This window comes from Chrysemys picta, chromosome 6 (assembly GCF_011386835.1).
Source record: "Chrysemys picta bellii isolate R12L10 chromosome 6, ASM1138683v2, whole genome shotgun sequence".
In the NCBI taxonomy this organism is placed as follows: domain Eukaryota; kingdom Metazoa; phylum Chordata; order Testudines; family Emydidae; genus Chrysemys; species Chrysemys picta.
The window spans coordinates 31007659-31021994 of record NC_088796.1 but is presented as its reverse complement, the minus strand read 5'-3'; the positions used below and the strand labels follow the sequence as shown (position 1 = coordinate 31021994).

At 37.9% G+C, this 14336-nt stretch overlaps 1 protein-coding gene across 3 annotated transcripts in view; it reads left to right on the top strand.

The window, feature by feature from the left end:
* The window catches only part of HCN1 (hyperpolarization activated cyclic nucleotide gated potassium channel 1), a 299288-nt gene that overhangs the window by 151579 nt on the left and 133373 nt on the right, over positions 1-14336 (top strand). For all 3 annotated transcript variants that reach the window (XM_008168717.4, XM_024105633.3, XM_024105634.3), the window contains exon 3: positions 11425-11586. In XM_008168717.4, coding sequence (XP_008166939.3) covers positions 11425-11586 — 162 coding nt within the window. The remainder of the gene's footprint in view (positions 1-11424; positions 11587-14336) is intronic.

The following is a 14336-nucleotide window of genomic DNA, read 5'->3' as shown; positions in this document are numbered from 1 at the left end:
TGTGTCAGGGTCTAGTTAAATTCTCAGCTGCTATTAGCAAAGCAAAAGGCAGCTACTGCCAGGTTAGAGAATTCTGCTGACAATTGTTATAGTCCTATTGCTACCAGAGTAGTGCCTCCAGAGGATATTTGCGAGACTGTTTATGTGTAAATTACATTTCTAAGTGTAAGGGCACTCAGGCCTTAGAATGGATGGGTTTTTTTAATAGTTAGTGCAAATCTAAATAAAGAAATAAAATCAAAACATAAATATTGCAAACCAAAACCCCAAGAAAGAAACATGAGTAGGCTGCTACGATGTAATTGTCATATGGAGCCAGTTTTGAAGAAGAGTGCGTCTTAAAAGCCCCTCATCAACTAAAGCCCAAGGGAAGGAAGGTTAGCTCTGGCAGACCTAAGGAAGTGCAACATTGAGGCTTGTGATTGGTCAAGCAGCAACCTACGCTCCATAAGAACAGGGACTTTGCATCTACAGAACTTGGATTTCAACGAGGGAGAGTAAGGCAAACAGGATTTAGACAAATACATGTGAATTAATTATGTTTGTAATTGCTTTGTTGTTTATTGGTAACTTTTTCTGTGCACTGCCACTCGCTTACCTTTGGATAGTCCTGCTCCTTCATAGAAGAGTTGTGTGAGGAGATGAAGGACAGAGTTATTCTGCTCTCCACTCAGTAAGAAGAACATAGTGAGAAGGGAGGAAAGGAGGGGGGAAGAGAGGAGAAGGGGGAGCCACTTGTCATGTCATAATTCCACAATGGAAAATTGGGGGGAAAAAGAGATTTCACATGAAAGATTGTTGTTCTAATATGAAAAGTATTCTAATAACCTTTGCAAAAATGAAATAATAACAGTACTATCAAATCAATGGTATAATGTATATCTGCGACCGTCAAATATTTTTCTAACAATATATATCAAATAGTTTTGTGATACCATTCATGAAAATGAAACCATGAAAGACTTATCAAGCCAATATGACTGTGATATATTTCTACCTCTAATTTATAATGGTACACAGCCATTGTGGAGTACTTTCACTCTTTCATTTTCACAAAGACAGGTTTCAGAGTAGCAGCCGTGTTAGTCTGTATCCGCAAAAAGAACAGGAGTACTTGTGGCACCGTAGAGACTAACAAATTTATTAGAGCATAAGCTTTCGTGGACTACAGCCCACTTCTTCGGATGCATACAGAGTGGAATAAATATTGAGGAGATATATATATATACACACACACACAGAGCATAAACAGGTCGGAGTTGTCTTACCAACTCTGAGAGGCCAATTAAGCAAGAGAGTTGATTGTGTCTAGTTTGCATATCAATTCCAGCTCAGCAGTCTCTCCTTGGAGTCTGTTTTTGAAGTTTTTCTGTTGTAATATAGCCACCCGCAGGTCCAAGGAGAGACTGCTGAGCTGGAATTGATATGCAAACTAGACACAATCAACTCAGGATTGAATAAGGACTGGGAAAGGCTGAGCCATTACAAACATTGAATCTATCTCCCCTTGTAAGTATTCTCACACTTCTTATCAAACTGTCTGTACTGTGCTATCTTGATTATCACTTCAGAAGTTTTTTTTCTCTTACTTAATTGGCCTCTCAGAGTTGGTAAGACAACTCCGACCTGTTTATGCTCTCTGTATGTGTGTATATATATCTCCTCAATATTTATTCCACTCTGTATGCATCCGAAGAAGTGGGCTGTAGTCCACGAAAGCTTATGCTCTAATAAATTTGTTAGTCTCTACGGTGCCACAAGTACTCCTGTTCTTTTCACAAAGCTTATCAGAACAATGAACAATTTAGGAGGGGAAGCAGATTTTTAAAATAAAACATTTTTTGAGATTTTCTGCCCCTAAGTCTAACTTGGTTCTGTGATTTGCTAGTAACTATTTGTTTTTTAAAGTAGTTTTTTGTTTTTGTTTTTTGCATTAGTAAGTTATGGTTTTGGTAACATGTATATGCATGTTTCAGAATTCATAGGAATTAACTATTTGTATTTGAAGTTATGCAATACATATTGAGGGTCTGCCAGCAGATATTAAGTTTATACAAAAGATAATTATGATTATATAATATGTTTTAAAAGTGCCAGTAGTCAACTCTGTGCTGTACAAAACACACAGAAAGACGCTTGCTCCTAGGAATTTTCAAGCTAAGGACCAGATTGTACCATTTGGGTAGAGCCCTGAGTAAGTAGTGATGCAAAGCTTCACTGCCCCAGGAGGAGGTTGGAGAAGGATTGTCCTTTGGTAGGACAACTCCTGGCTGCAGGATGGAGCGAGTGCATTCGATGGTGTATCTTGTTCCTCTGTTGTTCCCAGCCTGCTCTGCTGGAAGTACAGAGGGTGATGGTCCTTGCCCCGCCTGCTCCAGCACTGCGATTGACCTTGGCCTTCGTGTGAGGGATGATGGGAAGAAGCACCTTGCACCCTTGCTCCCCGCCACCCACCACACACAGGAAACACTGACTCTAATTAAGCAGAGGAAACATATCAGACAAAAATGTCCTAGGCATCTAGAGAGTGTTTCTATTTTAGTGCTGTGGGTTTGTTTGTGTTTCATGGCTGTGAAACAGTATTTCTGACATCAGCGGTTTGAAATTGTTAGACTTTGTGGAAGAAATTAGTTAATTCACATAGTATTGGCTAATTTGCTGCATAAGATATATATGGCAGATGAATAAAGCTTGCTTTCTGAGCTATACTAGACCTTTCCAAGACCTGTCTAATTCTTTCTCAAAATTAGTTGCATTATAGCTTGCATGTTTAACCAAGATTTAGAGCTCTACCACATTTATATGCGGTGGTGCAGTTCCTTTTGCTACTCACAAACTGACTTCCATTTGTACATGCCTTGGAGTGGAATAAATGTGGCTTGTGTAATAAATTGAATGTCAGATTGACTAGATCTAGAAAATAATTTTAAAAGGTCACGTAAAATAGGCTGCCCTCAGCTCTTTTTACCAGATATGTTTGATTAAAAATAGTTTGTTCTGTTTATTAAAACTCTACTGTTTTCCCTTCAGGGTCAACTAAAGTGAATGCAGGTTAAAATGCTGACAAGTATAACAAAGTTCTGAATATAACTAGATTAAATAGTGTTGTATACCTTTCCCCACTACACAATTATTAGCTATAAAATATGTATGATAAAATTAATCACAGGTATCAGGATTCAGTTGAGTACACAATGTTACCATTTAGGCATATCCAAGCATTCCAATCAATAGGCGTTTACAGGCTACTTTTCCAGACATAGTTTCAGTTTAGAATGTTATCTGTTACAAAACACATAGACCCATCGGGCCAGACTGTCTCCCACTGAGATCAAATGGAATGATTGCGCTAACAGTTGGATCAGGAACACTGTGTCTCACTGATCTTTACAGAAAATTGCTATAGGCATCAATATCTGGCATATGTAGTGCAGAATATATGAAATAACAATGTAGAGCAATGGTTCTCAGCCAAGGGTCCAGGGCTCCCTGGGGGGGCTGCAAGCAGGTTTCAGTGGTTCCACCAAGCAGGACCAGTGTTAGACTTGCTGGGGCCCAGGGCAGAAAGCCTGTATTCCACTGTATGGGGCTGAAGCCTGGGGCCCTGTGCCCCACCACCTGGGGCTGAAGCAGGAGCCTGAGCAACTTAGCTTCATGGTGCCCCCTGTGGCATGGAGCCCTGGGCAATTGCCCAGCTTGCTAGCCCTGGCTTTTATATGCAGAAAACCAGTTATTGTGGCACAGATGGGCTGTGGAGTTTTTATAGCATGTTTGGGGGGAGGGGCTCAGAAAGAAAAAGGTTGAAAACCCCTGATGTAGAGAATCCCAAAGAGCTCATATTGATTTAAATGGGCCCCCTCAAGCCGGTATAAATGGTGTCCAAAAGAAAGGCTTTATTCTCTCTCCCTCTCCCTCTCCCTCTTTTTAAATTATTTTATTTATTGTGGAGCTTTGCCACTATATAACTATTATCTTGCTGGAGACCACATGAAAACTAAGCTCAGATAGGAGATTCTGGATCTTACAGTTTTCAGTCTGTCTCCATGTGCTGTTCTGAAGGATAAAACCAGTAATTTCAGACTGATGCAGAGAAGGAAGCAAAAAGACTGTAATTTTTATTACTAATATTTATTCCAAGCAGTCTGTTTTAATGTTCTATTGTTGAGCTTTAGATTTGATTTCAGAAAACACTCGGAATCACTGTCAACAATCAACTTTTCAGATCTGCCCACAGTGGCTATTTAATATTTCAGACTCTGTGTATAGTTTCCTTTAGTTCAAGTGTCATCTCATGTTGCCTGCAGCATGATGCAAATCATGATCTGAGAATTAAAAGAAAGATACTGTTGCCAATTGTGCCAGTCTTTCAATATTGAGCACCCTTGGCACCAAGGCAGTTCTACAAAATGGTTTTGAGGAAGAGGTACCTGAACAAATTCCATGGCATCACAGTTTGTAACATTTTCCAAGCACTCCTCAGATTTTTTTTTGGCCTTCCTCTAAGAGTTAATGGCATTTACCCAAAACAGCCTGAAAATCAATACCGAAAAGCAGCAGGGATTAACTGCATTCCCTGACATGGAGTTCAATAGATACATTATTAACTTAATATGGCAGCCTGCCTCCAGTATCATTAAGGAAGTGAACTGGCAGTTAGGACTGCAACAGTTCTTTGTCTTGAGTCAAAAATCAGAGCTAGATAGAATAGAATACTCTGAAGTATGCACTGTATTGTAAATATGGGAAGGCAGCAGTCTGCTTTATCCTTCACACATGGGAGTGAAAAGAGTCATTACTAAAGTGTGACTGAAAACTGAGATAATCATGGAAGCTCTTTGACTCTTAGAGCAAATTCCTATTCTTAACAAGTAGGTGTTGCCAAAACATTCATAACTGAACTCACCCAAAAGTTATATTTCAGCCATATTAAATTAAAGGGACATTGTCAACTTAGTTTAGGGAGAAAACTTTGGGTTCAAGTGTTATGGAAAAGGGTTATAAAATTAATATACAAATGATTTTGATTTTTAAGAAATCAGCAAAAACAGATTTTTATAGGTAAACAGTTTCCTGAAGTTTTTGCAAACTGTACATTTTAGCATTGTTAGTGCATAAAAGCCAGATAGTAAAATGGACAAATAGTCGGAAGCAGTAGTATCTTTGTCTAATCAGAGTTAACTACAAATAGTAAACAAAGACAGAAAAACAGTGGAAGATACATTAGGTTTTATTTTTTCCCCGTTTTCGTAATTTAAGGTGGTGTTAGTAAAAATTGTTTAAATCCAAATTTTTCAAACCTTGGTGCATAAGTGAGACTCCTCAGTCCACATTTAAGTACCAAAATAAAAGTGGTCTGATTTTCAGAGGTGTTCAGTACCTGCAGCTCTCACAGGATTTGTAGGTGGAGTGCACTTATGAAAATCAGGCCACTTATATTTAGATGTCTGAGTATGGATTTAGTAGCCTAACTTTAGGTACAAAGGTTTAAAGTTTTAGCTATTAATTTTATCTTGACAGTGTCTCTTTTAATGTCAAAGGATCTAGCTTAAACTCTTGGTCCCACAGAATGTGAGTTAGGTGACCTGAGTCCTATTCCTGTCACTGGTATGCCTTCTTTGCTGCAGTTTGGCCAAGTCAATAATGGTTGAAATTGGAAAGACTATAGATTTCTCTTAACTTTCTGTATCTCTATTACCCTATAGGTAAAGTTTGTTGTCCCCATTTTATACATCTCATAGGCGTTTTGGTGAGGCTTAACTCATGAATGTTTGTAAAGTACTTTGTGATACCTTGTATGTGTACCGGTATGTCTTCCAGTAAACATTATTGTTATGGTTATTAATTTACTTCAGTGTATGACAATTGTTCTACTATGCAAATAGAAAATGTTACGTAACAGATTTCTGAGATAGGTTGTCTGCCCTGTTAGTGAAAAATATATCAAAGAAGTCTTTATCAATACTATGACTGAATGTAGTGGTGTTAAAGCCAGTGGACACATTGTAGTCAAAGGGGCTTAACACATGTACAGGTTTTTTTTTGTTTGTGTCTGTAAAACATTTACAAACTCAAATTACGGTTCTGGTGATGTTCTGTAAAATCCTCAATAGTTTGGAATCCAGGTATTTTGAGAACTCACATCTCACTACCTGTTTTATATTGATAATGGATCCTTCAGGGTGCAGTGGCTTGCAGCATCAACGTATAGATGGGAAGGGCCCAGTGGAAGGTTGTTTTCAATGAAGGCTTCTCTAAATCTGGAATTTGTTACTTCACCCTTTTTGCCCAGATTCTGAATGTATTGATCTTTAGGATATGTTGTGAAACTTGTCTATTTAAATGGACCTTTTCAGGAGGTTTAGCTTCTAGAGAGCTTGTGAAAATATAATATTTGGGAGGAAAGTTTGGAAAACTTTTAATTTTTTTCTTCAAAACTTTATAGGAAACCAATGTATTTGTCAACAAAAAGTTGAAAACCAAAATTTTGGGTTTTTCCCCCCTCCACTTGTTTCTTTACCCTTCCTCCCCTTTTTTTCACTTGTTTCCATCTTGCCACTGAGAAAGGGGAAAAAAGTAGATGGTAAGAATCCCCAAATCAGAACATTTCTTGGTAATTTGCCTCTATCAAAAAAAACAAAACAAAAAAACAACCCAAAACAAAAACCACACAGAAAACTGCAAAAGAAACAAAAAATATCCATGAAAATGTTCATTTAAAAATAATTTTTTCATTGAAAATTTATTCCAATATGTGCACTGGATGATTTGAGGATTTTTATTATTTCTTTGATATTCATAAGGTAATTTTGTACAGCACAAAGATATTGTATTAAGCACTATAAAACTATAGAATATGTATGAATAGGAGTGCTAAAATAGGATGGATAAACAGTATGATTGAAATGCTAATTTAATATACCACACTAAGCTATCTAGATGATACCTAGAACACATTAATGCATGTGTAATACTGATCCTGAATACTAAGAAATACAGGAGTCATTCCTTGAGTGAAACCTTTCACAAACAATGAAAGTGTTACATACTGACAATTCACTCCTCTTATGGAGTGTGGATTCACATAAAATTTTCAACACATGCTATTGCTCTTATAATGTATGATCACTGTTAAAAAGGCACACCACTAATGAAGAGACAGACATACTTGCACGGTGACAAAAGGACACAACTTTATTCAGGCCAGCCATTGTTACAGGATAGGCACTGGGATAGTCCTTGCCAAATCCAGCCAAGCTAATGGTTTCCTAGTTTGCACACACAATCCCAGACCCAGCCACAATCCCTCGCTAAGTCCCAAAGATTTGAGCAGAGTGCCTCAACTACTAGGTTTAAATTTTAGCCTGTCCCTGTGATAGCTCCTTATTTATACTAATCCTTGTGGCTCATAAGAAGAGCCACATTGGGTCAGTAAGCAGTTTCACAGGCAACCAGGGGCTGATGTTGCCTTATGCTACTATTGTTACTGTAACCATGTAGGTGTCATGTTAGTACCCTACAATAGTTCATGTAAATTTCCCTGGTAGTGCAATCACTCACTTGCTTTGTTATGCATTCCCGTATATATTCCCCACATCACCTCAATGAGTAATATCCAGTTTAAAGGGTCTAAAATAAAGATGGATCAGAATCAAGTCCACACAAAGAGATATTTAAGAGTAGGTTAGATAACTGTCGGTCAGGGATGGTCTAGACAGTATTTGGTCCTGCCATGAGGGCAGGAGACTGGACTCAATGACCTCTCAAGGTCCCTTCCAGTCCTAGAATCTGTGGGTACGTCTTCACTACCCGCCGGATTGGCGGGTAGTAATCGATCTATCAGGGATCAATTTATCACGTCTCGTCTAGATGCGATAAATTGATCCCCGAACACGCTTCCCGTCGACTCCGGAACTCCACCAGAGCGAGAGGCGGAAGCGGAGTCGACGGGGGAGTCGCGGCCGTCGATCCCGCGCCGTGAGGACCCGAGGTAAATCGATCTAAGATACATTGACTTCAGCTACGCTATTCTCGTAGCTGAAGTTGCATATCTTAGATCGATCCCCGCCCTCCACCCCCAGTGTAGATCAGCCCTATGAATCTATAAAAATAAACTTCTCCAAACTTTGGGAAAGCATAAATCAAGATCTGAGCTTTGCTTGTCAGGCCCTTCCCCAACCCAAAACTATGCGAAAGGTGGAACTAGCCCAAGTGAAATGGCTCTGGCTAATCAATTTTTATGCATTCATGTCTAGTGGGTATATGCGCAACCATCTTTGTGGTCTAAAGTAGTGCTTAGAGTAGAGGGATGAGAGTTAGGAGATCTGTGTTTTGTTCACAGCTCTGGCAGTATAATGCTGTGTGAGTTTGGGAAAGTCACATCGGGCCAGAGTTTCAAATGCTCAGCACCAACAATAAGGACAGTATTTCAGAAGAGCTATACTCTCATTTAGGCATCTAAGAAAGGGGAAGATTTTGATCTCAACACTCAACAACTCCTTTTGTCACACTTCTGACCAAATTTTCTGAAAAACTCAGCACCCAATGTATTGATTTTTTTTTTAATGAAAATCTCACCACTTACTTCGGTGTGTAAATGAAAGTCAAGCTCCTTTTGAAAATATGGCCCAATTGCTGACAGATCTCTTCTAAACATCTAACCTTTAATCTTCTGCTTTAGTATCTCCAACTGTAAAATAGGGATGTTACCATGTATGTTAGTACAACATTTGAAGAGTCTGGGTGAAGGTGCAAAGTACGTGCAAACCATGTATTGCTACTAACTAAATTTCCCAGATTTGTTTATCATGACTAGAATAGGTACTATGGCTGAAATCCTGGCTCCACTGAAGTCAGCGGCCAGGCTCCCAATTTAATAGGGTTGGAATTTCACCTCCAGAAGTGTTTATGGTTGCAGTAAATGTATCTTGACAGGAAGACAGGTGCTCAATTGCAGCCTAGCTTGGGGCATTCCCCAATAGTGCATATTCCATATTATTTACTGTCAATTACTTTAAATAAAGTTATTTCCTGCCTAGTTTCTAGGTGCATTCCATGCAACAAAACACACAACTTTTTAATCAAAATACAACAATTACATCTCTATTTAAAATTCCTAAACCGCAAAACCAATTTTTTTTCTGTTTATTCCGATTTGCAGGAATTTCTCCATGAACTTACAATACCACAGCCTGAGTTTTGACAGGAATTAAATGGTATTTGGGTAACACATGACATTTCAAATAATGTTATAAGCACCTGTCACCCATTTCTATCAAAATTGGGACTTGGGACAAACGTTTTAACAATAGTCTGGCTGAGAGAAAAATACTTTATACGTAACATTAGTATCTAGATAAGTGTTTGAATATCCTAAGTAGTTTTGGATTTTAGATTGAAAAATACACTATGGAGGTAATTTTTGAAATCATTGTATTTGGTTTGTAAGTCTAATTGATTCACAAATTTTAAGGCCAGAAGGGGCCAAGGAACATTATGATTATGTAGTCTGACCTCTTACTATGTCAAGGAGGTTCTTAATGTATCATGTAAAAGGTTATAATTTGGAGTAAAAATCAACAGGATCTTCAGTAAAAATAGTTTCAACTGAGCTTCAATGGCATTCATAGATTCAGTGTAAGAGTACACAATGTGTTTGTGTAATGTCAGTAATATGATGTAGATTTTTTTCACATGCTAAACCCATTGCATATTTGTTCATCATCCTCAGCATAATTATCTTTATTCCTTCTTCCCTCCCTCAAAAGGAAGCTTATTTTTGGAAGACTGTATGGTCTTCCCTTTTCTTGTTCCATCCTCCAGTCTTTTTTGAGAGCAGTTAAATCTTGTCTTTTTTTCTTCTTTTCCTTTGCTACTCTCTATGTCCACCTGCAGGAGAGTTCATTCTGGGTGGCTGTGGGAAACTGTTGCCCTTTTTCAGCAGTAAGGACTCAGGTTTCCTAACTCAATTTCATATGGGAAATTATATTCTATTTAAAAATCCCTTCAAATTTTGTTTGGACAGGGCCTTCTTCACCTTCTTACCTGAACTGTTGGATAATGTTGGTGTGCACTGTTAAACAGGTAGCACGTTTTACCTGTAGCAGGCTGCATTTCAGGAGTAGCTAAATTGATTCACATAAAATATTAATAGTTTGGAAAATGTTTTAAGATACTTGTGTATAGTACCTTTCCTTTAGATGTGGGACATAATTCTTATTTTCTATGTCAGTGAAGAAAGTGTCTGCTTCTGAACATGCTAATTAGGTCCAGTAAAATTGCCCTTAATAATGTGGCGTATGGGTATTTGCATGTTCTCACGCATGTGATTATATAGGTTTTTTTTCGTTGTAATGGATAATGCAGATACAAGCATTTTTGTCCAGCAATGAAGGGACTAATTGAGCACACCAAGTTATAATGAGTTGGTCCAGGTGTTTTGTAAATTGCAATACATTAGGAAAATTAATAGTGTTTAATAACCATGAAATCTACACTTCCATCTCTATGATTGTGGTATAGTAGGGCAGGTGTTTGTGTACTGAATTGGGAAATAAAGAATACAGGAATATGACCCCAATATGATTAAAGGCTATTTCTTACTCTTCATTTTCTCCATTTATATGTAGCACATATTGAAAAGGGACTGAACACACACAGAGATATAGTAGCATAAAACAACTATGAAAGATTGAAGAAAAATTCTTGTGAAATTTCTCATTTGAAGATGCTTAAATATTACATTGACAGATATCTTAATATAGATTAAATTATATGACATTAGATTAAATAGATGAAATAAAGATATAAAGCTAGTTTTTATACCTGGACATCTCCTTCACTGCACAGTGTACCATATATGGAGGTGAACATTTGGGGAATTGTGCTCTTGTAGGTATTGTAGTAGTCTAAGGGGTAGGATTCATGGAATCTGTTCTGTTCTGTCATTGTCTTCTGCATGACACTGGGAATTTAGCATTTTTATGCCTTAGTCTGCTTATCTGTAAAATGGTAATAACTACTTTCACTGGTGACGCATAATTCATATTTGTTAAGCACTTAAAGATCCTCAGGTGAAATCTTTAAATCATGATTTGAGGACTTCAGTAACTCAGCCACAGGTTATGGGTCTATTACAGGAGTGGGTGAGGTTTTGTGGCCTGCAATGTGCAGGAGGTCAGACTAAATTATCATGATGGTCCCTTCTGGCCTTAAAGTCTATGAATCTATGAAAGGCACTATAGAAGTGCAAAATATTGGCATTATATGTGGAATATGGTGATGTGATTTTATATAATAAATTAATCCCAAAGTATAGTAAGACAATCACAGTGTGCTTGCCTCTCTTTAGTTTGCTTGGATGAGAAAAATCTCATGTTGTATTACCTGAATTTCATCATCTAAATAATTTGTAATTTTCCCCCCCAGATTTTCCATATGACATATGATCTGGCCAGTGCTGTGGTGAGAATCTTTAATCTAATTGGAATGATGCTACTTCTTTGCCACTGGGATGGTTGTCTTCAGTTCTTAGTACCATTACTTCAGGATTTCCCACCAGATTGCTGGGTGTCCCTAAATGGTATGGTTGTAAGTATTGTTCATTTTTCATTGTGTTTTTCAAACATTCTTCTAAATTGTCAGTAAACTGCTAGTTAAACTTTTTAATGGAAAAAAAAGTATATAGTAATACATTGCACTACATGTTAATATTTAAGATTGCCTTTTTCTTTTGTTGGTTGACTGACTGCTAACTTTTTGTAACCCGAACCTCCGAATCACAGCTAGAACTAGTTGTTTTCCATGACTGTTCAAAATCAGAAGATCTTTCAGTTTTAAAATCATCTTTATCTATCAATCCCCACTCTCTCAGCAAACTACCTAGAAGAAAGTTGGATGAAGTTTAAAAAAGACTAGTAGGTAGGGCTGGCCAGAAAAGATTTCCATTTTACAAAAAATTTGGTTTTGTTCCAAAGCGGCGACCAGGGCCTCCCGGGGGGGGGACGGACAAGTGGGGCAATTTGCCCCGGGCCCCACGGGCTCCCACAAAAATATAGTATTCTATAGTATTGCAACTTTTTTTATGGAAGGGGCCCCCAAAATTGCTTTGCCCCAGGCCCCCTGAATCCTCTTTGGGCAGCCCTGGTGGCAACAGGAGAAGGTGAGAAACAGCATGTCTAATTGAGAGCTGGGACTTGAATCTGGGTCTCCTACTCACCTGGGATGTGGGAGACCCAGGTTCAAGTCTATGCTTTGAATTGGGCATAGAGACGCAGAGTCTCCAGCATCCCAACTAACTGCCCTAACCACCAGGTACCTGTATGTTCTGGGCTCTTGCACTCTCCTTCTCACTCACCAGAAATGACATCCTGGGCCTGAAAAATCTTAACTATGAACATTTTGTCAAAAAACTGGAATTTTTCAACAGGAAAAGGTTTTGTAAATTATCCCACCAGGTCTATTAAAAAGACATTTTACCCATGTGTTATTAGTCCAGTTTTGCCCTCAGTTACATGAATACAACATCCTTTAAACCAAATCCTGAAGTTGTTTCACAATTTTTTCCTTAGCATTTACTCTGGCCAAATTTCCATGGAAATTTTTCCTAACAAACAGTGAGGAAAACTTAAGGATTTACTTCTCTTGGAAGGTGTGTGTGTGTGTGTGTGTGTGTGTATGAAGTGCTAGTTCAAGGGCAGAACTTGGCTGCATTTGTGTTACTTCTCATCTGTTGTAAGAGAAATGGAGCCACACAGCTTTGATAACTGTCTTGAAGGCTGACAGCTTCAAAGAGCTAGGTGGTGTTTGTGTTGAAGCCTTCAGATGATGAAGAATAGTTGATACACTGGGAAATCTGTTAAAAAGATGCTAAAATTAAACTTTTCCCATTTTAATGTATTCCACCATTAGGATTTCTTATTATTATGTGGAACAACACAATATTGCGTATGTGGAAGGGGAAATGTGATCAAGGTAAAATAAAAACAAAAACAAACAAATCCATTTAGAAATAGATAAGCCAAACGTCACAGAAACTGGGCAAATTGTCAAGTGAATGAATCCAATAAATGGAACAATTTTTGGCAGTGTCTGTCTCAGTTTGTTGATGGTACAGACAACATCAAGGAAGTGTTTAAGCAAGGAATCTCTCTGCTGGGATTTGAACCAAAAAGCCTCAGATCTAAAAGCAGCAACTCTACGCTACTGATACTCAATGGAGCCACACAGCAAAACAAACAAACAAAAAATTCCTTTAGTTGTCAATAGTGGCAGCACTTATATTTTGTTTCATACCTTTTGTTACTAAAATACGTCATTATATGCAACCACAGTAAGAATGGACTAAGTTATTTGGCCTTATTTTCAGCTAATGAAAGCCTTGCAGGTTTGAAATGAGGCTGTTGTTTTGAGAACTTTTCCAAGCTCATGTTTTTCCAGAGCCAAACACTATGCATATAAACAGCTTTACTGAAGCCCACCATTTACTGAGCACATTATTCTATAAAAGGGAGAGAGAGACAGTACAGAGACAGGTACACAATAGTGTAAGCACAAATGCTTGTCTCGTTCAGCAACCAGAAGTTGATCCAATAAAAGATATTACCTCACCCAACTTGTCTCTCTAAAATCCTGGGACCAACAAGGCTAGAACAACACTGCAAAGAGACAGCCTCCCACCCCCAACCTGTCATTTCTAGAATTTAAGAGCTGAAGAGGGAGATGTTCTTAATCAAAGAAAAAATATTTTATACAGATATCTTTGTGTTCGTATGAAACATACAAAGGGGCAAATCATTTTTTTCAAATTAGAGAAATCATTTAATAGTCTTTTACTTAAAAGTAAATACAATTTTATATAGCAAAAATAAATTTCAGGAATAAAGGAGGAAAATCTTTTTACTGAATAAAAGAATGTCAACCAGATGTTTAGAAAATGCCTCTAAGAAGAAGAGAAGTGGGAAACAATATCCCTACTCTGTTGCCACTACCCATTTGGTACAAATTCATTGGTGGCATAAGTTGGTGCAATGCAAATCAATGTAGTTGTACCCACAACCACCATGTTTTCTCGTCTGACCTCTTGTATAGCACAGGCCACAGCTTCCTTGCATTCATTCCTGTTTGAACTAGTGCATATCTTTTGGATAATTTTAAAATCAAGGTTGGATGTTTATCTGTAATGGAGAATTCACCACAACTCTCGCGCTAACGGTTGTTGTAATGCTTAATTAACCTCAATGTTAAAAATGTGCACCTTATTTCTCGTCTGAATTTGATTAGATTCAACCTCCAGCCCTTGGATCTTGTTATAACTTTGTTGAGTAGATTGAAGAGCCAAT